The sequence below is a fragment of the Notamacropus eugenii genome, chromosome 5, assembly GCF_028372415.1.
Source record: "Notamacropus eugenii isolate mMacEug1 chromosome 5, mMacEug1.pri_v2, whole genome shotgun sequence".
Lineage (NCBI taxonomy): Eukaryota > Metazoa > Chordata > Mammalia > Diprotodontia > Macropodidae > Notamacropus > Notamacropus eugenii.
Window position 1 is genome coordinate 77,515,362 of NC_092876.1, and position 25,029 is coordinate 77,540,390.

At 49.3% G+C, this 25,029-nt stretch overlaps 2 protein-coding genes across 3 annotated transcripts; one reads left to right on the top strand and one right to left on the bottom strand.

Annotated features, from left to right (window-relative positions):
- Positions 1–423: 423 nt before the first annotated feature.
- Positions 424–2,476, bottom strand: TSSK3 (testis specific serine kinase 3). Its single transcript, XM_072609847.1, has 2 exons — positions 2,221–2,476; positions 424–1,138 (listed from the first exon to the last, which is right to left on the bottom strand). The coding sequence occupies exons 1-2, from the start codon at positions 2,363–2,365 to the stop codon at positions 477–479; spliced, it is 807 nt and encodes a 268-aa protein (XP_072465948.1). The 5' UTR covers positions 2,366–2,476; the 3' UTR covers positions 424–476.
- A 567-nt stretch (positions 2,477–3,043) lies between these two features.
- On the top strand, positions 3,044–4,028 carry FAM229A (family with sequence similarity 229 member A). Of its 2 annotated transcripts, none has more exons than XM_072609848.1 (3): positions 3,044–3,216; positions 3,309–3,455; positions 3,759–4,028. In XM_072609848.1, exons 1-3 carry the CDS (start codon positions 3,065–3,067, stop codon positions 3,862–3,864), a joined length of 405 nt encoding a protein of 134 aa, XP_072465949.1. In that variant the 5' UTR covers positions 3,044–3,064; the 3' UTR covers positions 3,865–4,028. The 2 variants fall into 2 exon arrangements, with proteins under 2 accessions (XP_072465949.1, XP_072465950.1); XM_072609849.1 differs by having other exon boundaries at positions 3,762–4,028.
- Positions 4,029–25,029: the final 21,001 nt, after the last annotated feature.

Sequence of the window (25,029 nt, forward strand, 5' to 3'; positions counted from 1 at the left end):
GGGACCCTGCATGAAAGGGCCCAAGAGGCAGACACCTGGAAAGGGCCCATTGGACATGCTGCCCACGAGGCAGACGCCTGGCCCTCACTGAGACAAGGAGTCGAGGCCTTTTCGGCATTATTCCCAATGCTTCTGCTTTTATTTGGAAAGGAAGTTGCAACAGCGGTGTAGATCCCATAGTTCTCCTGGTAACTTTTCTCCTCCTCCTCCCCCAGGTGTGTGCTTCTGGGGTCTATTTTAATTTACTTTAGTTAAACACCTGTTGTATAAAAATTCCCATCAGGCATGATAAATGGGAAGTCTGAATGAAGCCCTTGGTTCCATGAAGGTCTTTTAAGGGAAAAGAGAAAGGGGAGGGGGGACGAGTTTATAGGGTAGGCAAGTGTAAAGTGTAAAATATACATCACCATTTCAGAAGCAGACTTTGGGTTTTCTTTCTCCCCTGCTTTATTGGGGAGGACTTGCTATTGCTTTTATCAAGTGTTTGCTAGCCATGGATGCCAACTAACTTCTTCGATTGAAGGCCGGAGGATCATGTCTGGTTCTAGGAGCCTCTTGAGCAGGTCCTGGCATTCAGCCGAGATGCCCAGGTGCCCGGGGAAGGACACCCCCTTCTGCTGCTGCCACAGCATCTTGGGGATATCTGTGTCATCGAAGGGCAGGCTGGCGCACAGCATGACATAGAGGACCACGCCCATGCTCCAGACATCGCCCTTTTTGCTGTCGTGGGGGATGCCCTGCAGCACCTCTGGGGCAGCGTAAGCTGTGCTGCCACAGAAGGTCTGGCTCAGCTCCCGCCGTGTCTTGGGCAGTACCTTGGCAAAGCCGAAGTCAGTCAGCTTCAGGTTGTAGCCCTGCAGCAGGGCATTCTCACATTTCAGGTCTCGGTGGGCCACGCCACAGCCGTGGCAATAGCGGATGGCCTCCACCAGCTGGCGGAAGAGGGCCTTGGCCCGGCTCTCTGGCAGAGGCCCACCGTGCAGCACGCAGTCAAAGACATCTCCCCCCTCAGCCAGCTCCATCACCAAGTAGGTCTTACCGTCGGCCGACTCCAGCATCTCATACACCTGGATGATGTTCTTATGATCCAGGCTGCGGACGATCTGGAGCTCGCGCGGCAGGAACCTCTGGATAAATTCTGTGGGAAACGAGAGAGAAGAAAGTAAAGGGGCAGCAGCACGATCAGACAGTGAAACACACAGGACATGGACATGCAATCCCTGTGGTGCTGCCGCCCCAACTTCATACTGTGCTTGGCCTAGAGATGGGCTCTCTTCATAGCTGGCCTTCCCCTGGTTCAACCACTGCTTCAGCTTTCCAAAGTCCTCTCACGTGTACATCAGTGGGGAGGACCTAGGAGTTACACAGCCTCTCTAAGGCGCAAATTTCTTAATCAACAAAATGGGAGCTTCTTGCAACTCCCATTTTATGCCTCCAGGAAAGCAGCATGGAGCAGATAGTCCTGCAGTAGTCCCAACTCTTCCCTAGAACTAGCTGTGTGGCTTGACAAACTACTTCCCCTCTCTGGGAGTCTGTTTCTCATCAGTAAAATCAAGAGGGGGGGTCCATCTCTATGAGTGCCTGCACTTCCTACCTTACAAGGTGGTTAGGAGGATCAGCCTGGAGGGACCTTGGCCCTGGAAAGCACTTTAGAACCCGACCGCAAGGTCCTATATAAATGTAAAGTGGTGGCATTAGCCCAATTTCATAGATGGGGAAACTTGAAGGAGACAGTAGACCAAACCCAAGGTTATACACACACTATCGCTTATCGTTGCTTCAGGACCAAGTGCCCAGTCCCATTGTTTTCCATTAAGCTGGCCTTGTCCTCCTCCCCCTCCTCGGGCTGAGGGTACCTCTGCTTCTAGGACCCTTTAGAGCACAGGGCCCCTTGGCCATGATCTCGACACACCTGATGGGATGCACCAAGGAGCGAGGGGAGCTGCCACCTTGGAAGAGCCAAGTTGCAACGTCCATAACGCCGGAGCCTCCGGCCAACACGTGCATGAGCAGAAGAGCTGTAGGAAAGGAGCCAGCTCCCCAGGCTGCCCTCCTCCAATTTTGTGCACGTCCTTCCTCCTCCCCAGAAGAGGGGGCCGCCCCCTCCCATCCCTGCCCAGGCTGGAGGATCAGAGTGCGGGGCCCCCCTCCCCTCGCCCGCTCTCCAAGGTGGGGGGTGCTCCGACAGGCTCAGGTGAAGGAGAGAAGGCCCGTTCTCACCTTCTGGCCCTCCCATCTTGTCTATAATTTTAACTGCCACTTTTCTTTGATGTTTTTTGGAAAATGCTTCCTTCACTTTTGAATAGGTCCCTTCCCCAATGGTCTTGCCCAGCTGGTATCCATTGGAGAGCAGAAAGTCCTCCATGCTGTCTCTCCTCCTTCCTTCCCCGTCACCGCCTCAGCTCATCCTGCCTCTGCGAGGCAGCTCTACTCCACCATCGCCGTCGGCCCGCGCCTCTCCCCCCCAGGACTTCATCCGCAGCCGCCCCCAGCGCTAGAACATTCTCCGTCCGGACACAGCCGCGGGTGGGGGAGGGGGCGGGGGCCGGACAGTTTTAAACTCGGGCCCCGATTGTGATGTAAACTGATGTGGCACAAGTGACCCGGGGGTGGGGGGGGCGGTGCTGCCCCGGCTACCAAAATGGGCAGTGCCCCCCTCGCCCGCCCCTCGGCCCTGGCATTGTCACCATCGCCCGGCCAGCGGAGAGCTGCGGCTGGGCCAGCCCGTGCCTCGGTGGGCGCCTGCAAGAGCAAGATCGCGGGCTGCCGCCGTCCAGCGGGGCCGAGACCGAGCGGAGTCCGGCCGCGCCGACCCGCGCCGCGGGAACGTCTATGCCCGACCTGGACGCCGCCCGGCGCCCCCGCAGCGTGCACAGTCCCGGGCCGGCCGCCCCCGGGGCCCCGCGGCCCTCCCGCCACGACCCGCCGGGGCCCGCCCGAAGTGGCGGCCCGACCCGCGCAGTCCCGCCCGAGCAGTGAGGGTTCCCCGCCCGGAGGAACGGGCCCGGGGCGGGCCGCGGCCCCCCGCCACTGTGAGGTCAGCGCGCCCGCCCCGTGGGTCACAATGCAGCCCGCGCCCTCGACGGCCCGGTCCCGCCGCGCGCCCCGCCCCGCTGCCCCAGACACCTGCCCGGCTACCCCTGGACCAGAGCGTCCTCCCGCGGCCAGGGCTCGGGCAGCTGTTTCCCGCCTGGGACCGGCTCCGGCCTCCAGCAGGTGAGGATCCCAGGCCGGAGCGGGCGGGGACGAGCGCGGGGCCGGGGACGGAGGTCCGGGGCTGGAGCTGAGCGCAGCCTTGCTCCCCGCAGAGCTTCCCGGGGCCCGGACATGAGCGCCCAGGAGCCCCCGCAAGGTCGGAGATTCCCCATTGAGGCCGGAGACTCCCCCGGCCTGGCCGCAACCCCCGAGCCCCAGGACAGCGCGGAGCCCGTTGCTACAGAGCACACCCCGGTCAGGTGAGGGCTAGAGGGGCGCCCAGGGCGCGGTCCGACCCGTGTCTTCCTTCTCGCCCCCTCCCCGGGCCATCCCGGCATAGGACTTAGAGCTGGGGGGGAGGGGGAAAGCATTCAGGTGTCACCCGTGCCCCGTCCCTATTTGGCAAGTGTGAAAACTGAGACCCAGGGAAGGGCCAGGCATAGGACCGGGATTCGAACTGGGAGCTCCCGACTCCAAGTGCAGCCGTACTGGACCTCTGCCTGGGCCGGGAGGTTCTAACCCCCAACTTGTGCGCCCCCTCCCCCCTTCGCCTCCCTCCCCAGCAGGCCACTGCGACGCTGCCCTGGCTGCCACTGCCTGACGCTGCTGCACGTGCCCATCGACGTCTACCTGGCAATGGGCGGAAGCCCCCGGGCCCGCGCCACCTGAGTGCGCCTGCGCGACGGCTCCGAGGGGGCCGGGCAGGGGCGGGGCCGGCCGCGGGGACACCGCGCTGAGGTCGCGCGCGCCGAGCACGAGACAATGATGCACATTTTAAAATAAAAGAATGATGCACATTTTAATAAAAGCACAGCTTACACTGTTCTTTACAATCCGGGCTGGCTGCGTGTGTGTGTGCGTCTGTCCGTCTGTCCTTCAGCCCGGCCGCCCTCCCCCGAAATTCAGGGCAATGCCAGGCAATGCCAGGCGATGCAGCTCACCAAGCCTTTACAGTAGCCACTCGCTGCGTGCAGGGCTTTGTACCCAGCCGGGGCAAATGTGTGAAACGGTCCCTAAAGGAGCTTGCCAACCAAGGCGGGATGGGCACGAGGGACCACATTGAAAGTGCCCTGAAGAAGCAAGTCCTGGACAACTGGAGGGAGGAGAGAGTGCTGGCAACGAAGGGGCATTATCGCAGAAGGCTCCCTAACAGAGGAAGCACCCAACTCCTCCCCCTTAGAATAGGGGTTCTCAAATATAGTAGGGCGGGGATGTCCTTAGGGTCTCTGAGACGCTTTGATGAGTCCAAGAGACAAAACTATTTTCATAATCATACTAAAACTTAATTTCTCAAAAAGGTAAATATTGATAACTCTAACCCACATAAACAAAAGCTGAGGTGGGAGGAAAGGCCCACAATAGTTTTTAAGAGTGTAGGAGGGGCCTGAGACCAAAAAGTTATAGGATGCCAAGCCTGGGACATAGTCTGGAGGGAGGGAGATGCCCAGGAACCAGTCAGTGGGAAGATAACTGAAAGGGAGTATGAAATAAAGCAGACAAAGTAGATGACAGTCTTTTCTCTTTTTTCCTTTCCTCCCTCTAAAAGTTTTTTTTCACTCCCTTTTTCTCTTATTTCCCTCCATTCTGGTTTTCCTCCCCACACCTCTGAACTTCAGTTTCCTCTCTTGTCAAATGAGACCTCTAAGATTCCTTCCCACTCAAAACTCTGTGATCCTACTCCCTGTGGTCTCCTTTCCTTTCCCTTCCTCCTTTCCTTTCCTTTCCATCTAGTTCTTTGTGCTCTGGGGGACACAGGAATCAGACCCTGTTGTCTCAGATGGAATAAATCCCAGGAAAAGGGGATGACTCAGACTCAAAGTCCAGACTTGGAAAGGACTTTAAAGGTCCTGCCTCTATCTGAAGAAAGATGAGACTCTGTACTCTGGGGAAGAAAAAGAGAGCACATACAGCTAGGGGAAAGAGGAAAGGAAGGAAGAGATGAGGGAAAACTTCTAGGTGGTATTTCAATAGGTCCTTGAAACTATGAGCAGGGTTAAGGACCTATATTTTGACAGTATTTTTTGAAATAGTTGAATGGATAATGAAACCTCCAAACTATAGGCCACTGAACTTGATTTTGATTCTTAGTAAAATTCTAGAACCTGTTCACCTAGAAAAGGAAGTGGTCAGGCATTACAAAGAACCACACTACAATGATGACCTGACTCACCACATTTCCCTTTCTGACCAGAGCTATTGAACTGGTAGGATCAGAAGAATGCTCTGGATAAATAGCACAGCATTTGGCAAAGTCCTTGTGGACTAGATGGTAATATGATTAGATCAATTTGGAACTGGTTGAATAGAGCGGCCACCAATGATTTGACATCAAACCATTTTAACATCAATAGGAAGTTCTCTCGTGACTGTCTAGTAGAGTAAGGAGTCTGCTTCAGCCTGTGCTCCTTTATATTTTAATGATCCAGATAAAGGCATAGATTTCATGTTTATCACATTTTCAGAGGGCACAAAACAACCCACTGGATGACAGAAGCATGATCCAAAAATATATTGACAAGTTAGAACACTGGGCAGTCATACTTGTATCAAAAAGTGGGGAGTATACATTGAGAAATCATTGTAAGTTTTTCATGTAAAGCAATGTAACTGGCATTAATTTAGTTGTGACTTTTAAAAAATGATGGTTGTGACAATGAGATGAATGCAAAGTTCTACACTTAGGTTCAAAAAATCAATGTTACAGGTAATGATAACAGTAAGAGCTTAGATTTATCTAATACTTCAAAGTTTATAAGGTTCTTTAGACTCATTTGATCCTTAAAACAATCTTCTGATGTAAATACTATCCTCATTTTATTAATCAGGAAAATAAAGCTTAGAGAAGTTAAAACTTTCCCAGTGTCATACCAAGATATGAGAAGAGCAATGGAAGACATAAATGTCTTCCAAGTATTTGAAGGGCTCTCTTGAGGCAGATTTGAGATGAGTAGATGGAAATTGCAAAGTTATAAATCATGTAGGTATCTCCACTCAATACAATCGTAACAATTAGAACTATCCCCCAAATAAAATAAGCTTCTATGCAAAAATATTTATAGCAGTAATTTTTGGCGTGGCAAAGAACTGGAAATGTGTGCCTGCCTGTTGGAGAAATTATAAAGGGGAAGGTTTCAGAGATACCTGGTAAGACCTGTTTGAACTGATGCAGAGTGAAATGAATGGAACTGAGAGAACAATGTATCCAGTAATAACAACGTTGTAAAGACAAGTAACTTTGAAAGACTAAAGAACTCTGATGGCCAACCATGATTCCACATTCTAGAAGACCAGTGTTGAAGCATGTCTAATGTGGGAATTGGTTTTGCTCAATTATTAATATTTGTTACAAGGGTTTTGTTTTTCTTCAGTGGACAGGGGAGATGAGAGAGATGGTTATAATGGGGGAGGGAGGGTGATGACAAAAAAACGAAATGGGATGCCTTGGGAGGGATGATTTCCCCTTCTAGAGGGAGATATCTTTAAAGTCTGAATCATCCTTTGTTAGAGGTGTCAAAAGGGGGATTCCTCTTTAAATAAAGGTTTGGCTTGATCACTTCTAAGGTCCCTTTCTGCTATGAGGTTCTGTGACTTTTTCTCTCTTCATTCTACCTCCTTTCAACTTTTCTCCCCCTTTTCTATTTTCTCATCTTGCCTATTTCTTCTCTCCCTTTTCCATTCCCATCTTCTCTTCCAAGTCCTTCCTTCTTGTATATAGTATGTCCTGGGCAATGGAGATTCAGAGACAAAAACAATCCCTGCCCTAAGGAACTTCCCTTCTCCTCCTCTTTTCCTCCTCCCCTGTCTCCTCCCATCTCTTCTACCTCTTCTCCATTCTCCTTTTCCCTCGTCTCCATCTTCCCCCTTTTTCTGATATCTCACTCTCTGTGTTTCTCTCCTTTCTTTTCATCTTGCCCTAGGTTCAAATGAACTCTTCTGTCCTTTAGCCTTTCCCCTCTGTTTCCCAGGATTGAGGTGTGGGGTTATCTGTTCCAAAAACAGGGCAAGACATTTGGAAGTCCTCATAGGAGTAGGGGAGAGAAACCTAGGAGGGGAGAAATATCCGTCTGTGACCACAGTGGGGCGATAGAGAGCCAGGGAGCCCAGTCCTATGGGTCACACCAACCTGGTGATGTCATATCCCCAGGGGATTCCCTCCCCAACCTCCCCTCCTCAACAAACTTCCCAGCAATTTGGCCTAGGGTGAGGGGAGGGGGAGAATGTTGGGGTGAGAGAGGATCTAGACCAATCAACTGAAGGAACTGGGAACCTGGCCCAAGAAAGGGGCTGACTGAGGTGATCCCCAGACCAGGAAACTCCCCTCTCCCCAGACATGACTTGGAATCTTAAGGACTTAAAGATGTAATAATCACACAATTTCTATCTTCCAGAACCTGAAAAACATCCCTCCCCCTCCAAGAAGCAAAGGTGAGCTCTTAGCATCAGTTCCAGAGAAATTGAGGTGTCTTGTAGCCCAGTCCAGCCCAAGCCCTGATCTAGACTTAAGTGTTCTCCTCAGGAGAATGGGGAGATATTCTAAACAACCGACCCCCAACCACCTCAGCCCTGGAAACCCCAGCTCTTCCCTTCCCACCCTACTCCCCCCACACCAACATGCCCACTTTCTATTTCATGTTCTCACTGCCTTTGTTTCTCCCTGTCCCCCAGTCCTCCCTAGTTAGAACCCCTCCCCCTGCTCTTTTCTGACTCTCAGAGACCCCCATTTCTAAATGGGGGGCTGCACAGATGGAGGCCCAGTTACCATGGTAACACCAAGGAAAGGGGTTTCTATGTCTCCATAGCAACTTCAGACGTCAGACCTGTGCCCTTTCCTATCACCCACTGAAGGGAGGTAGGAGGGAGGGGGTGGAAATGGGGGAAGGGGTTTAAGGAGAAGGGGAAACAGGCTGCCTCTTCTCCACTCATTATCAGTCATGTGCATCTGGGGGGGTTGGACCCAGATTTTCCTTTCTAATTTCTCAAGGCTGCAAAGACCTATAGATACCTCCTCTCCCCTACCATCCTAGGAGGTCCTTGGGCTCCTTTCCTCCATATTTGCTCAATGAACCCCAGGTACTGTTTCACCTAGAAAGATGCCCTCCCACCCCCACTTTGGGAGGAGATTTCAAGGTTTTCCTGTGTTATGGTCGGGGAGTCTCAGGGTTTAGGTTCTCAAGGCCAAAAGAGCTTAATTAACAAAAACCTTAGATTTGAAGAGTCTGGAAGTTTTAGGGTTGAAGGATCCAGTGTCTAGGGTCTTGGGGTCCAAGAATTTTAGGGTTGGGGCATCATTATTCATATGGGGAGTCTCAGAGTCTGGAGCTCCCAGGTTTGAGGATGCTCTGCCTGGATGTCCTAGAGTTGGATTGTTGTTCAGCTGTTTTTCAGTCATGTCTGACTCTTTTCGACCCCCTTTGGGGTTTTCTTGGCAAAGATACTGCAGTGGTTTACCATTTCCTTCTCCAGCTCACTTGACAGATGAGGAAACTGAGACTTGCCCAGGGTCACATAGCTAGTGTCTGAGGCCAGATTTGAACTCATAAAGATGAGTCTTCCTGACTCTAGGTCCAATCCTCTACCCACTGCACCACCTAGCCACCTTTTATACTTATATAGAGTAGCAGTTCAACATTATTCGCCTAGGGAGTCTCAGAATCTGAGTAGTGCCAGAGTTAGATAGTCCTGGACTTAGGAAGGTCTCAGGACGTAAGCATGGTACAGTTAGAAAGTATCAGGAGATGGAAGTAATAAAAGTCTGGGGGTGTCAGGGGTGGGCATCTTTGTGTCATGGGTCTTGGGTTTAGTAGTCACAGGTCTAAATGTTTCAGGTTTGGAGGTTTCAAGGCTAGGGGAGAGTTCTGAAAGAACACTTGTATTTCCAGAGGTTCTGGGTTGCAGGTTTTCAGGGTTGGGTTGCCTGGCTCAGGAGTGTTCAGCATTGAGTCTCAGGGTCTGGGTTTCCTAGGATCAGAATATTTCGGTGTGAAGAGTCTCAGGGGTGAAGTACTCAAGCTGGTTAGGGTGTGTCTCAGTCCCAGGGGTCTCAGGATCAGAGATTGTCAGAGATGTCACTTGGAGCAGAATGTGGGGAATTTCCAAAGTCTGAAGAAACCTAGGAGCTTCTGTCCACGAAATGCCATTGTATCCGGAGCCCCAGGCTCAACTTCCCCTTCCTCATCTGCCCTGTTTCCTCCTCCCACACCAGAGCCTCACTATACAGCCTTCCACCTCCCCTTCTAGAAAGTAGGCAGAGGAAGAAGGGGGAATACCCGGCATCAGGCGGATGGGCAGCACCAAATATTCTAGCTTCTGAATTATGGGACATTTTTGAATTATTTCTAGGGATGGATCTTCATGAATCTTTAGGATTCGTGTGTAGAAGTGGATAAAATCACTCAGGCAACAAGCATTTAGTGAATGCTTACTTCCTAAGTATCTGCTCCCTTCCATCATCTAAGAATTTCAGAACCCCTAAAGATCTCTTCTTACCCCCCAAAGACCCAGGCACGCTGGTTCCTTCCTAGTGCAGGAAGCTGGGCACTCCCAGCATACCTAATCCTCTTTGCCTTGACTCCCTGACCCCACATCCATTCTCCCTTCCTTACAGTCTCAGAAGTGTTCTGATCCCCTCCCCCACCCCTCCTCCCTTCCTCCCCTCTATCAATGATCTTCCTGTCCTTGGGCACTTCCCCATCTGCCTTAAAACAAGATTATCTCCTCTCCCAGCCTAAAAACAAAAGGAAAGAAGCAGAGAGGTTGTGATAAGGGATGAGGATATGAGTATCATAGCCCCAATTCCCAGCCCCATCCTGGCTTTCTCCTCTCAGGACCAGCAGCTTTCCTCTCCTCCTCAGCCTCACCTCCCATCCTCACCTCTCCTTCGTGGCCACCTGTTGCTACCTCTGTCTCTTTTGCCAAACTCCTTTTTTTTTTAAAGACTGTCCCCTTTAAACGTGACTATGCCTCCAAGGTTCTGTCCCCAGTTTCCTGTTCTTAGCTCTTGGCTCTCTTTCCACTCAGAGCTCTCACCTATACAACATGATCTCTGATCTTCACCTCTTTCCCCAAGCTCCAGTCCCACATTTTCAACTGGCTCCTGGATATCTCCCCCTGCATCTCCTTCTAGCATCTTCCTATCCAAAGGTAAATTCACCTTCCTCAGGGAGCCTCTCTCCCCATCCCTACTTCCCTTTCTATCTGCTGCTTCCTCTGTTCTTCCAGTTACTTGCCTCGTCCAAGTTACCCTGGCCTCACCCTTGGCCCCGGATTCCCCCATCCATTCTGTTACCCGTCCCTTAAAAGTTGCCTTTAATAAGGGAAAGCAGAGCCAAAAGAATAGTTTCCACAATGACAGCAACACTGTAAATAAAGTTAAGGTGGAAGGGATGTAAAATCCTGCTCAAGTGTGAAGGTCAATTTTAGTGTCAAACTGTACATACCACAATGGGAACAGCCTTCCATTCCATCAATTTTTTTCAAGAAGTGTACTTTGTAATGGGTTTTGTTGAGGGGTTTGTTGTCGAAAAGTATCTTATTTTGTCAAAAATGTATCAATAAAAATTTGTCTATCCATCTTTTGCTCTCTTTTCCCACAGGAAGGCTCAGGAAAAAAAAACCCAACCAGTAGTGCCAACATGGGTTCACTAGGAAGTAATGCCAAACTCATCTCTTTTTTAAAAGCCATTATTAGGCTAGTAGATCAGGAGAATTTCATAGACAGATTCTATCTGATTTCAGTAGGGAATTTCATTAATTACTTAATGTTGTCCTTGTGGACAAGATCCAGGGATTTAGATTAGATGATAATTAGATGGATCTGTGACTGGACAACTATACAATAAGAGCGATGATTAATGAACTGACCCCAACTTGAAAGGGGAGACTCCTAGTGTAGAAATCCCCCCTTTCCCCATCAGTCCTGGATATGGATCTGTTCAACACTATACATGTCATTTGTGTGTGTGTGTGTGTGTGTGTGTTGTCCTTCATTGCTGAAGAAGACCACACCATCAGGGAAATAATGACATGACTTGCACTTGACTTTGTTTTGAGTGAGGGAGGGCTGTGCAGGTCACCAGCCTCACTTCTCCTCCAGAGCCATCTGAATCCAGTGACCAGATATTCATCAGGATGACTGGAGATGACCCAGGATGAGACAATTGGGGTTAAGTGACTTGCCCAAGGTCACACAGCTAGTGCATGTCAAGTGTCTGAAGTGAGATTTGAACTCAGGTCCTTCTGACTCCTGCACTGGTGCTCTATCCACTGAGCATAGGTGGCATGTTTGTTCAATTTGTGGATGACAGGACAAATGAAAGAATAAAGACTCACATCAATTTTGACCTTTGGGATTATGAATGAAAACTAAAATGAAATTCAATGAAAACTAAGATGAAATTCACAGGTTCAAGTGTACAATTCTGCACTTGGTTGGAGCAAATAGAGCAGGGACATTGTAGTCAAGGTGGATCTTGCCATATCAATTAAGAGATCACTCAGAGACAGCTAGGTGGTGCAGTGAATAGAGCACTGGCCCTGGAGTCAGGAGGACCTGAGTTCAAATTCAGCCTTGAACTTTCTATACTTACTTGGCAAGTCACTTAACCATCGTAAGCCTCAGTTTTCTCATCTGTAAAATGGGGGTGGTGGTGAAGAAAGGTTAGAGTTGATAACTTCTAAGGTCTCCCCTAGCTCAAAGGAGCTAGGAACACCAGTGAGGGTAGAAGTTACAAAGCAGCAGATTTCAGCATAATATAAAGAAAACTTCCTAGCCAGGAGAGCCATAGCAAAGTGAGCGGGATTATTTTGTGTCTTGATTTCTAATTTAGAGGCAGCTAGATGGCTCAGTGGATGAAGTGCCCAGCCTGGAGTCACAAAGAGCTGAGTTCAAATCCATCCTCAGACACTTACTACCTGGGTGATCCTGTCACAAGTACCTTAAGCTCTATTTGCCTCAGCTTTCTCATCTGTGTAATATATATATAGAATATAATAACAGCAACTACCTCCCAGGGTGATTGTGAGGATCAAATGAGATGATATTGTTAAGGTGCTTAAGCACAGTGCCTGGCACACAGTGGGTACTATATCAAAGCTTGTTTTCTTCCTAGAGATCTTCAGATTTGGAAGCTTGAGAATCGATTCTGCCTCAAATAGAAGCTAGGCCCTTGTAGCTGCCCTGCAAGGAAACTTCTAGCCCTGATTCTAGGACTCAACAGAATGCCAGGGTCTCTTCTACCATCAGCACCATTATGGGCTTAGCATCTGTGTCAGCTACTTCAATGCAAGTCCAGTGGTGAGGGGAGAAAGGAATCTGGTCCCTCCAATTATTCCTTGGGCTTCCCAGGAGAGCCGTTTCTCCTTCCCTTGGTGCACACACATACATAAACAGAGGAGCCAATCACATGGCTGCACACACAGAAGCTCAGGACCCATTGGATGGCATTGATAACATATATCTTCTGTCATAACGGGTGTATTTGGTTTGACTTCTTATTAGGGAGGGGGTGGGATTAGTGAGTAGGGCTAGTGTTGCAGGGCTAGAGATGGGGAGGGGGAATAAGGTGTAGGGATTACATCAACAGAGTAACCATAGAATGAGTACGAAAGAAAAAATATGTTCAGAAGGGGAAACAAAGGGGAATTTTGGTGGTTACAACTTAGTAAATTTAATCTACCTCTTAAGAAACGGAACCTAATGGAAGTTTACTGTCTCCTATTCAATTCTCTCTTTTGTTCTTGGTATACTGAAATGTTTGTATTTGTTAGGGATTAAGTTCATTATAAAAATGTTTTTTTGGAAAGAAACATTTGCTGACTTGAAATGGAGTGGCCAGTCTTTCCCCTGATCAGAGGGACATTGTGCTCAGGGACAGGGCCAAGCTGGGGAGACAAGCTGAAAAAGGCCTGGCCCTGTACATCCCTACCTTTCTGGGGGAAAAGAATGATGATAACTGACCTTTTCATTCATTCATTCATTCATTCATTCAATAACCATTTATCCAGCAAGTTCTGGCTGTGTGTTGGGCCCTGGTTTAGTTAATGGCACAGTGTTGCCTCACTGAGCTCCTATTCTGGGGGTGTGTGGAGGGTGTTGAGGTGCAAAGTGTCATGGGAGTAAGGGCTGAGGAGTAAGAGCTTTATTGACTGGGGAATCAGGAAAGGCTTCCTGGAGGAGGTGGACTCTGAATTGGGCTTTAAGAAATGGGGAGGAATTCAGCAGAGGAAGTGGAGAGAGAGTTTGCAGCTTTAGCAGAGTAGAGAGAGAGAGAGAGAGAGAGAGAGAGAGAGAGAGAGAGAGAGAGTGTGTTTGTGCATAATCACGGACATTCATAATAGTGAAAAGTTGTACAAAGTACTTTTCATATATTGTCTCATGGAGACTCAAAACATACTAGTCAGGGCATATAGAGATAACTAGGTGTCTGAAAGGCTGGCCTCGGAGTCAGGAAGACCCAAAGATGAATCTTTCCTCAGATGAATTAACAGTTGTTCAACCCTGAGAAAATGACTTAGCCTCAGCCTCAGTTTCCTTATCTGTAACATGGGGGTAATGATAATACCTGTAGGTGTAACTTGTAGGTTCTCGAGTTGTTGTGAAGATCACACAAGAGAACATATATACAAGTGCTTGGCAAACCTCGATAAATATGGCACTATTTAGATGAATAATATATAAATAATATTATAAATGCTAGCCATTATTTGCATTAAATATTAGTAATATTAAGTATTATCACTCCCATTTTAGAGATGAAGAAACTAAGGCCCAGACCTTTCCATGACCTGCCAGTGGTCACATAGTAGTAAACATCAGATGCCGGATTCGAACTCAGATCTCTTCCATCTTCCCAATGCAGTATTCCTTCCACTTATACCCCTACTCTGGGGCCAGTTCAAAGAAGGTTTTGAATGCCAGACTAAGGCATTTAAACTTACTCGATTGACAACATGGAGGCATGGAAGAGTTTTGAGCAGTAGAAACATGGCAATGCTTTCTCTGAAACCATTCCTTGGGGAGCAGAGGCAGGGATATCTAAGTGGACTAAACCTTCGACTCTTCCAAACTTGGGCCAGGACCCTCCCCCCCACTACCTCATATTCTTGACTCCTCACTCTCATGCACCCAATAGAGCCAATCCATGGCCAAGTCTTGTCAAGACTTACTGTCATGTCTCTTTCCTACATCCCCTTCTATCAAATGAGATCTTTGAAAAGCACTTAGCACAGTGTGGGACACGCAGTAGGCACTATCTGAATGCTTATTCCTGTATGTCCTTCCCCCTTTCCCAGCACTACTCACCCAGCCACCATCCTGGGGCAAACCTGGGCACCTCTCCACCGACTATCACCATAGCCTCCAGCTCTTTCTCCCCCCACTCCAATCCATCTTCCACTTAGCTGCCAAGGGAATTTCTGATCAGGTCCCCACTCCCCACACACACACACTCAATAATCTCCATCCCTATCACCTCTAGCATCAGTTATCAAATCATGTTTGGCATTTAGGGCCCCACAATACAGCCCCTTCCTACCTTTTTTCTACCTTTCCAACTTTTTCCTATTTGACTCCTTTCCCCCCTCCTCCCCACATACTTTACAAATAACCCTGAAACAAGCCACTTCATCTGCCAGTTCAGTCCCTCTCTATTTGGTTGTTCCCCACCCTAGAATGTTCTCCTATATATTATCCCCAGGACCTCCTGGCCTCCCTGATCCTTCAGGCTCAGCTCAGATCCCACTTTCTACAGGAAGCCTTTCTCATTTCCCATCCCCCAGCTCCCAGTACCTTCCCTAGGAGACCACCTTCCATCTGCCCAGTCTATATCTTACACATAGTATGGATTTATTTATGTCAAATCCCTCAAGAGACTATGATGTGAGCTCCTTTAGGCTAGGGACTGGATTTTCCCCTTATAATCCCAGGGCTTTCTTAGCCCAGTTCCCAGCATACGTAGTAAGCAAGCACTTAATGTTTGTTGAATGAATGAATCGCCCCTGGTTGTTATATAGCCTCACCCTCCCGGCTCGGAATTCAGTGGTCCGCAACTGGGCCATTTATGTTCGCTAATGCAGCTGGAGGGAGGGGAGGCTGGAGTGCTGAGAATATATTCTCTGGTCTTGGGGGACAGTTTAGGGGACACAAGACAGCTGCACAATAATGCCCCCCCTTCCCAGCCCCCTCAGAATGAGTCACTGGGGGGAAATAGCAAAGACAGGTTCAATCTGAAACTGAGATGGGGCAGCTGCTCCTGGTGGGGAGAGGTCAGGGCCCTCATGTTTCCCCAGATCTCCTGAGGCCCTCCAGGGTGGGGCAAGCAGCACCCAGACCTGAGCCAAAGCCTCCAGACCCCTTCCTCTGGCTCAGGAGAGAGCTTTGTCTCATGTGGCAGATGAGTGTGCAAGAGGGATGAGAGAGGTTCCAGCCAGTTGGGAGAGAGAGAACCCAAGTTCACCCTTTCCTACTTTGGGGTTTCATGACTTTCTATGGGCTCCCTGTCTTCATTCCTATAAGTTCCCAGCACGGTCCCAGGTCAGTCAGTGGAGGCCCCATTTCTTGTTCCCCCACTCCCTGCCTTTTTCCTTCAATCTTTGTGATTCTTCTCTGTCACTCATCTCTCCCTGTATCTCCCACTTGTCTCTGCCGCCTCTAGGAACCCTTTTTCTGAGACTTCTTTCTATGTCTTTCTCTCTCTCAGCTCCCCCTCCCCTTCTCCTTGGTTCTGTCCTTGTCCTTGCCTGCCCTGGCATGGTGGAAAAGTCGAAGCTCAGAGCAAGTGACCCTCACCTCCCTTGAGACGCGGCCATCTTTTTGAAGAACCCGATGGGGGCTTATCTGCCAGGAATAAGGGGTAGGGGAGGATCTGTAAAAGGGGCAGGGACAGCTCCCTCCTTTTCTCCCTCCTTAGTTCTGCTGACGCTTTGGGCTAAAAACACCCGGGGGGACCGCTGGGGGAGTATCATCTTCCCCAGCCCAAGAATAAAGGGGCCATGCAGGCGAGGCCACAGGCAGACACGGGGGCCAGAGACACCATGATTTTCCCAGAAGCCACCCAGTTTGTGGTCAATTATTTGCTGAACCGGTGAGGGAAAGGAGGGGGGCAGTGCAGGGGGAGGGGAGCCTGGTGATATTGGATGGGCATTCGAGAGGCTTTGAAAGAAAGGCTCCTGATTTGAAGTGTGAGATTGGAGGCTAATGGAAAGAGGGGTGGAGAAGGACCCTGATTTGGTGTCTAATATTTGTGAGAAGGGGACCCTATTGAGAGGCTGAGGTTGGGGCGGAAGTACACGAGGAATTCCAGATTTGGAGTCTGAGAGTTGGGGGACAGTGACCTCAGTGTGAGGGTCCAAGGGAGGATTTAGGGCGGACGCCTTGATTTATGTCTGAGATTTAGGAAAGGGGTCCCTGATTTGAGGGTCAGAGATTTCGAGAAGGGACTCAGGAAAACTGGAAGAAAAGACTGAAGGAGCAGGGGGATGGAAGGGTCCAACGCAAAAGGGGGAGTGGTGGGTGAGGTTGGCTGGGTGCAGGTGTGATGTGAAGGGGCTAGTTCCACCTCTCACCGCCCTGCCCCACCGGTAGGAGACCCCGAGCGCCTCCCCGGCACCGCCTGGACTAGGAGCTCTGCTTCTGGGGAATCCGAGGGTCCCCTCCTCCCGAGCCTGCCAGCCACCGCAGCCAGGGAGACTTCTGGCTGAGCGCCCAGCGCCGCTGGCCATCAGGGGCCTCGTGGCGCTGGCCCACACGCCGCCTCCTGCTCCTGCCCCCGGCTACTGGACTGGGCGACGTGCCCTCTGCGAGCTGGCCAGGATGCTTCTCCACGCGTCCCAGTCTCATGTGAGCCCAGCTGGCCGGGCCCGGGAGATGCTGGGGAGGATTGGTCCGGCTTGTGTGCCGTGGCTGGCTAGCTGGGTGGGCGAGAAGCGGGGTCTCCACTCGAGGCAGAGGCAGAGAAAGCTGGGCGGTGGGGTGGGGGTCGGTAAGTGGTAGGCTGGGGAAAGGCAGAGGAGTTGGGGCAGATGGGGAGGGGCCTTCTGGGGAGGAGCTACGGAGGGTATGCCCAGGACGTGGAGGTGGGAGGAATGGAGGAGCCGAGCGGGTGGGGCCTCCCCTAAATAAGGACCCTTATTGCAGGTGGAAACACCGCTGGCAGTGTCTCAATCACGAATTTCTGGGCAAAAGGATGAGACACTTGATGCCCTTGTACCTGTGACCCCGGAGGGTCAGAATTAAGGTGGGAACCAGAGGGGTGGGGCGGAGTTGGGGGCGGGATTTAATGAAGGTAGGGGCTGTTGGAGGGGATTTTAAAATTGTCAGGGGCACTATTTAGGGAGGATGGATTGATTGAACCTGTCAGCAAATATTAAGCACCAACTGTGTGTCTTGGGCTGGGTGGATTTGGGGTGGAGTGAGAGAAGACACATCCCTTACCTTCACCGAGCTTACAGAGGAAAGGACACCAGCCGAGTCCGGTAGAGCACAATATTACGCGATCCGTGCGTCAGAGTCCTCTGTGAGGTCTGAGGGGAACAGGCCTGACTGACTTAGGGGGCATCAGAGGAGACATCCCGGAGGAGGCATCTTCGGAGGCGTTGAGATTTCTAAGGCAGGTGGGAATAATCAGGCCGGGAGGGCAGAGGCAAGTAGAGATGGCCCTAGTTGAAGATGGAGTCACTTCGGTTCAATTCACCAGAGGAGAGTTTTTCCAGTGCTGCATCAGTGGGGTATTTCTCTCTCAACCCTGGAGGACTCCTGGACACACACGAGAATAAATGCCCAAGACCTTGGCTGGGCTCAGTCCCACCACCGCCACCATCACCTCCTCCAACTCATTGAAGTTTCTAGGACTGAGAGCAGGGGAAGAGCACTCAAGAAATGATGCTGTGCTGAAGCAATCCCATGGTGAGGGGGGGGCGGAGGCTTAGGGAGAGAGAACCCCTGTGGATTGCCTCTTTCCAGTCCTGGCCAGGTTTGGTTGTGTCAGCCCCTGTGGGGACAGGGAGACAGAGGTGAGGTGGGTTGATAACCCAGTCATTATTAGTCACTTTCTAGGGCTAACCAGCAACCTTTGCTCCTTCCTTGCTGTAACCAAGATGCTAGTATAGACCAGAGCCATGAGTAATCCTGTGTGGGAGTTGTGATGATCCCACCGTGATGCTCAAGTGTTGATTCTCTAACAAGCCCAAGTTGGATTCATGATCACATGTTGACCTCATGTTGGACCCATAATGTATCCATATGGATCCTGCTGATGTGACCTGAGATCAATGAGAAGAGCCATTTGTTGAATAGCTTCCCTACTGCCCTTCCCCATTGTTCTGGTTCAGCAGTACAGCTGCCCTCCCTTTTCCCCACAATCAAGCCACCTGTGTCCCAATACAGTCTTTCCTTAAAGTCCCTACTACAGACCACAGGACTGTGTGCAAACACAAAAGCTGGACTGGGACTGGGCAATGCAAGAAGCAGTGAGTGACTCGTCCTAGAAAGACTGATCCAGTTCCAGGCTCACAGATCAGCCTGGAATTTGGAGTCAAAGGACCTTGGCTCAAAGCCAAATTAGGCTACTACCCTATCAGACCTTGGATCAGTGATTTAACAGCTCTGAGCCTCAGTTTCCTCATCTGTAATCTAAAAAGTTTTGGACTAGATGATTTTTAAGTAGTCCCAGTTTAAAAAAGGGAGTGTTGCTGTCTCTGCTTCTATAAACATTTGTACCTTGACTTGGAATCCCACCATAATCCTCCACCTAGTCATCATTCATCCCCACCAACCCCTCTCCAATCCAAACACAATATACACTTGGGCACTCTGAGAAAGAGGAATTTTTACTTCATTTGCCAGCCTCTGAGAATTTCTGAATCCCCTCTATCTCATCTGAGCCTATCCCTGCAAAGCTCCCTCTTCCTGGGCTTTGGCTCAGCCAATCCTTCCCCATTGCTGAGGCTGCTCTCAGGCTCTGAGTCTGACAAGTCAGTCTCTCACAAGGAGATGAAGATCTAGCACTTGGATAACAAGAGGATCAGGATCTTGGTTGGTTAGTGGAAAATACTGGGAGTAGAATTCCCTAGGGGCAGGGTCCTCAGGTTGGGATCAGCCAGTGCTCAATACACTAATCCACTCCACCCCTACCTTGGAAGGAGAACATCAGATTCACCACAGTCTACAATGTTAGAATGCAGAACAATAAGATCCAAAACACTGGATATATCCAACCCTTTGAAGGGGAACATTGACAAGCTGGAGTGTGTCCAAAGAAAGGTGACTAGAGTTGGGGTTCAGGCTAAAAACTATTTAACAGTGCCTTAAATGGTAACTCAGTTGCAAAATATGACAAGTAATATGTAAAATTACCCTGGAGGTTCACGACTTATTTTGTTGTTGTTGAAAGGGGTTCACAGAATAAAAAACATTGGGAACCATGACCTTTGGGAAGCAGTTGAAAAAACAGGGAGTATTGAATGATGCCTGGAGCCTCCATGCCTGGAGCCATGAAATGGATGGAAGATACTTGGAGGCAGAGATGGGCTTTAGATTAGTAAAAACTTCCCAACCATCAGGATTGTTGAAAAGTAGAACAAGCTGATGTTAAAGCTGGGTGAGATGGGGGATGACAGGATCATAGATTTGGAGATTCCTGTCCAGGTACTGGGTCAACCTCAGTGCCCTCTGAGCTCTCAGATTCTGTGATTCCAAACATAAAATGAAAGTTGGACATACAGACAGGAGGAACTCTAGAGATGAAATTGGTCTAACCTTTTCTTTTTACAGAGGAAGAAACTGAGGCCCAGAGAGAAGGGTCTTGCCTGAGGCCGTAGAACTTTCCATATTCATAGCAGTTCCAGCATTCTATCCCTAGGCAGTGACTAGAGCTGCCCTCTCATGGCCCCAACCCCAAGGGTGAAGTCAGAGAGGTTGCCATGTTGGGTTACATCACTGCCTCTGCACATTTCCCAAGCCTTATTACAAAGCAAATCCTCAGCTAAGTCACTCGTAGGCCCTCTGTTTAGAAAGCAATAAACTGTACATTGGTTTAAGGTGAGTTGGGACACACACATTGGTTTGGGGTGGCAAATTAGATATCTGCACAGCAGGGTCAAAGAGTCCAGCTTTTTCCTTCTTAAAGAATGACTCAGGTCAGAACTCAGGAGACCAGAATTCTAGTCCCAAGACTTGCCACTAACCAACTGTGTGACTCTGAGACATGTCCCGTATCTGAGTCTTGGATTTCCCCATATGGAGAAGGGGTTGGGACTAGACTCTTTCCTTTATTATACTGTCATCTTGCATCCTTGGGTGTGGGGAAAAGGGTGCTATGCCTACATTACAATGGGTGGGTGAATAAAGAGAATAATAGGAGATATTTCTGGGGAGATCTCTAGGTTGTATTTCTGGGGACTGGCTGTTTCTAAGGCTGCTTCTGGATGATATCTCAGGAAGGGTATTTCTGGGGGTATACAGTGTCTCTGGAAGTTGTTCTGGAGTGTCTCTGCTGGTATTTCTGAAAGAGGTCTCAATGGAGGAGGGTATGATGGATAGTGTTTTAGAGAGATGTTAGGAGCTTTCTCTGGAAAGGTCTCTCATAAGAGAACTAGGGAGTATCTCAGGACTGCGGGGCAAGACCCATGATCACTAGGTTCTTCATTACTGCCTCTAGCGCTGTCTCAGTTCTCTCACTACATCCTGGACCATCTCCAGTCATCCTGATCCATATCTGGCCACTGGACCCAGATGACTCTGGAGGCGAAAGTGAGGCTGGTGACTTTGCACAGTCTTGCCTCACTTAAATCCAATTCATTTGTATGTCATGGCATCATCACCTTCCTGATATCATGGTCTTCTTCAAGTACAAACAGCAACAACCTGTCTCCTGTTACTGAACTGACTGAAGGCAAAAAAAAAAAAATTCCCCTCTACTGGTGGGGTAAGTGAGGCTAGCCATGGCAATGGACGTGTCTGGACCAGTCCCATTGCAGAGAGACAGGCTCCTGTCCTTCCTTTTGCTTCTGGAGCTGCCCAAGATCCCCAAGCTCTGGGGGGAACTTGGGGAAGGGACATAGGAGCCATGGGGTAACTAGGAGTCAAGAGTGTTACAGGAAGAAAGAGAGAGAGCCTTGGGAAAGAGAGACTCAAAGGAAGGGGCTGTCCCAAGTGGTCAGTGGAATGTCTTCCCTTTCCCTTCTCACCCCATACCCCCTCCCCTCATAGCACCCTTTCAGTTTCTCTTTTGGGGGACTTTCCCTGAAGGGAAAGTCATGATTGGAAATTTGGAAACAATCCGGATTCATTTCTCTCTCTCTCTCTCTCTCTCTCTCTCTCTCTCTCTTTCTCTCTCTGTTTCACTCTCACTCTCGCTCTCCTCTCTCTCACATACACCCATATACTCACACTCATGCATGCGCGCACACACACACACACACACACACACATATACTGGCACTTACACCCATTCACACACACTCTCTTTCACACTCACACACAACACACACACATGCACGTGTACACACACACACACTCACTCTCTCTCCTTCCTAGCAGCAGCCCCAGGCTCTGAACCCTAGAGTTAGGGGGTAGAGAGTATTGATAGGAAACTGAAAGCATGTGAGAGTCAGAACCTGGAGGGCGGGTCGATGGCTGGTGCGTCAGAAAGTATTTTCTTTCAGTCCTTCCTTCTCTGTCCTCCACAGCCCAGTGAAATCCTTATGGAGTAGTGAGGGCACTCAATCCCTGTTTCACAGACAGACACATGCTAAAATCAAACGAGGAATGGTAGAATGTCAAAGCAGCCAGAACCACCCTGCCTCCCCAAGCCCCTTTGTTTCATGTTGCACATGAGGAAGCCAAAGCGCAGAGAAAAGGAATCCAGGTCCCAGAGGTCTAGTCCCTGGGGAAGGGAAGGGACAGAGGATACAGAGATGGGCAGATGAGGTGACAGGGATGCCAGCTTCTGACATCCAAGAATGGGACCCTGAAACTGTAGTTGTGTCTAATCAAGGCAGAAGGCAGAAGGACCATGATCATCTTTGGTCTGACACACAGCCACTGGTGAAGCAGCCGATTGGAAAGTCATCTCTAGAGAGCTTGGAGCCCACCCAGACTCCCAGGACTTATTTCAGATGACTTGCCAATGCAACGACAACTAACATTTACACAGCATTTTAGGGTTTGTGAAGTGATGTTTAAATGCATTGTCTCATGTGAACCTTACAACTGAAAACCTTCCAGTGGGTGCTACAGTTACTGTTAACCTCATTTTACAGAGGAGGAAACTGAGACTCGGAGGAAGGAAAGAAGGAAGGAAGGAAGGAAGGAGGCAGGGAAGGAGGGAAAGAAGAAAGGGAGCAAGGGAGGGAGGAGGAAGGAAGGGATCAAGCATTTATTAATCACCTACTATGTGTCAAGCACTATTTTAAGTGCTTTACAAATATCTCATTTCTCACAACAATCCTGTAAGGTAGATGCTATTATTGTCCCTATTTTACAGCTTGGGAAACTGAGGCAGACAGAAGTTAAATAATTTGTCCAGAATCACACAACTTGTAAGTGTCTTAGGTCAGGTTTGAATTCAGCTTTTCCTGCCTCCAGACCCAATCACCAAACCATGTCTCATCCATTCACTATTGGAGTAGATTTTTAAACAGGTGTACAGAACTTTACAGTTATATGATCATGGACTTCGATCTGGAAGGGACTTAGAAGCCATCTAATCCAACACCCTTTTATAGAGGAGGAAACTGAGGCCCAGAGAGTTAAAGTAATCTATTGGAGGTCATGGAGCAAGTGACAAAGCTGCGTTTGAACCCAAGTCCATGATTTGCAAACTCCGTGCTCTTTCTATTGGCCCCTTCCCCTTCCCTATTCCTCCTTTCATTTGATCTTATAAAGTAGGAGGTGATTATTCCCATTAGGCAGATGGGAAAGCTGAAGGCTTGAGAGAGGGGAGATCTCTCCCAAGGTCACACTGTCAATCCGTGATCAAACTGGGACCAAAGCCCAGATCACCAAACTCCAGCCCAGAGCTCTTGGCTCTCCCCCAGAGCACCTCCCTAAATGTTTCCTCCCAACTTTGTGGCATCCTCAGATTTGATAAGCACATTTTCATCTCTGATTAACTCCATATCTCGCTGCACATTGTGGAGTGTCTTTTCTCTTCCCATCACCAGCCTGGCTGCTATTCCCACTCTCCTTCAGCAGATGACCTCACCCATTCTGCTAAGACTGAAGCCACCTCTCAAGAGCCTCCTCGTCTCTCCTCCTCCACCCCTCAAGTCCTCTCTGCATCTGCACCCAATATCTCCTTTGCCCCTGCCACAGAATAAAGTGGCTATCCTTTCCCCTTGTCCCCATCCCCCTTTCTCTCCTCTGAGAGTTTGTCCCATCAATCACTTCCCCCTTTCTCACATTGTTCCCACTCTAGAATGTAAGTTCCTTGACGGTCTTTGTGTCTCCAATGACTGGCACGTGGTGGGTATTCAATAAAGACTTGTTGGTTGATTGAATCTTTTATTTATTGGCCCTTTCCTTAAATGCTTACAACCAGGGCTCCTCTGTTCTTAAAGATCCTCCACCAACATGTCCTTTCAATCATCCTACTTTGTAGATCATATGAGCTGGAAGAGATCTCAGGGGCCTCCCATCTAGCCCAGCCTTATTTGACAGATGAAGACATGAATACTTAGGGCTCTTGCCCAAAGACTACACAAATAGCAAGTGGTAGAATCAGGTTTGGAACCCAGGTCTCCTGACTCAATCTTTCTGTTGTCCCAAGCTTCTTTCCCTCCTTATTTTCACTGCTAATCTCCCAGGAAGAAATCTCTATTTACTGTTGCCACTTCTCCACTACCCATTCACCCCTCAGCGCTTGGCGATAAGATTTCCAGCCTTAGTGCACCAGCGAAACAGTTCTCTTCAAGGTCACCGATGACCTAAATGCCCAGTCCAGTGGCCTTTTCACAACCCTCATTCTCTATGACTTCTCTGAAGCTTTTTAAACTCTTGTTTGGTCCCATCCCCCTTTTCAGGATGATTTTCCCCTTCTTTGGCTGCGGTCATACTACTCCCTTCTACCTGTATTTTTGCCCCTTCATTGGTTCATGATTCTCTTCTTGCCCCTTCAGGCCTCAAATCAGAGTTTCTTTATGTGAAGAGACCACCCCCTTAGGTTAAAAACCCCAAATCCACATTTCTGTCATGTGGCACTATCAGTGTGTCAATGTTTCAGGTGACTAATAAGGTCATTAGTCTAACTGCTCTCTAGTACTCAAAAATTGAGGTGTATGGGGTACTCAAGGAGGACTAACCCCTCTGGTATGAGGACTCCCCAAGTCCTTTCCAGGGCTGCTTATCTACCTCCATTGTGTCTATCTGGCACCCAACTCTCACCTGTGGCTCCAAGAAGCCCTACAGAGCACAGCAGCCACACACTGGTAAACCCTTTAGGCAGATGAGCTAAGCTAGAGTGAGGGTTACCAAGGGGCCTCAAATCCACAGGTGAGTTAAGGGGTGTTCCCCAAGCACATAAAGACTTTTCCCAGTGGGACAGGCAGATGAGAACAATTTATTGCAATGACACTGCAGAGAATATAAGCTACTTAGCCCACATTACTTCTTGCTTGTGTAGCCCAGGGCATGACCTATTTCTGTCTTTCCAACTCTCTCTAGGCTCTCTTCTTTTGAACTGGAGCTTGCTTGCTCATCTCCCTTGTGCCTATGAGGCAGGTTATGTTAGTTCCTCAAAGAGCCAGCCACAGCTACAACTCATTCTCATGGTCCTAGATAATCCTGGTGTAGGGTAGATAATCATCTACTGCTTACAACTCTAGCTCCTGAGCCCCCACTGG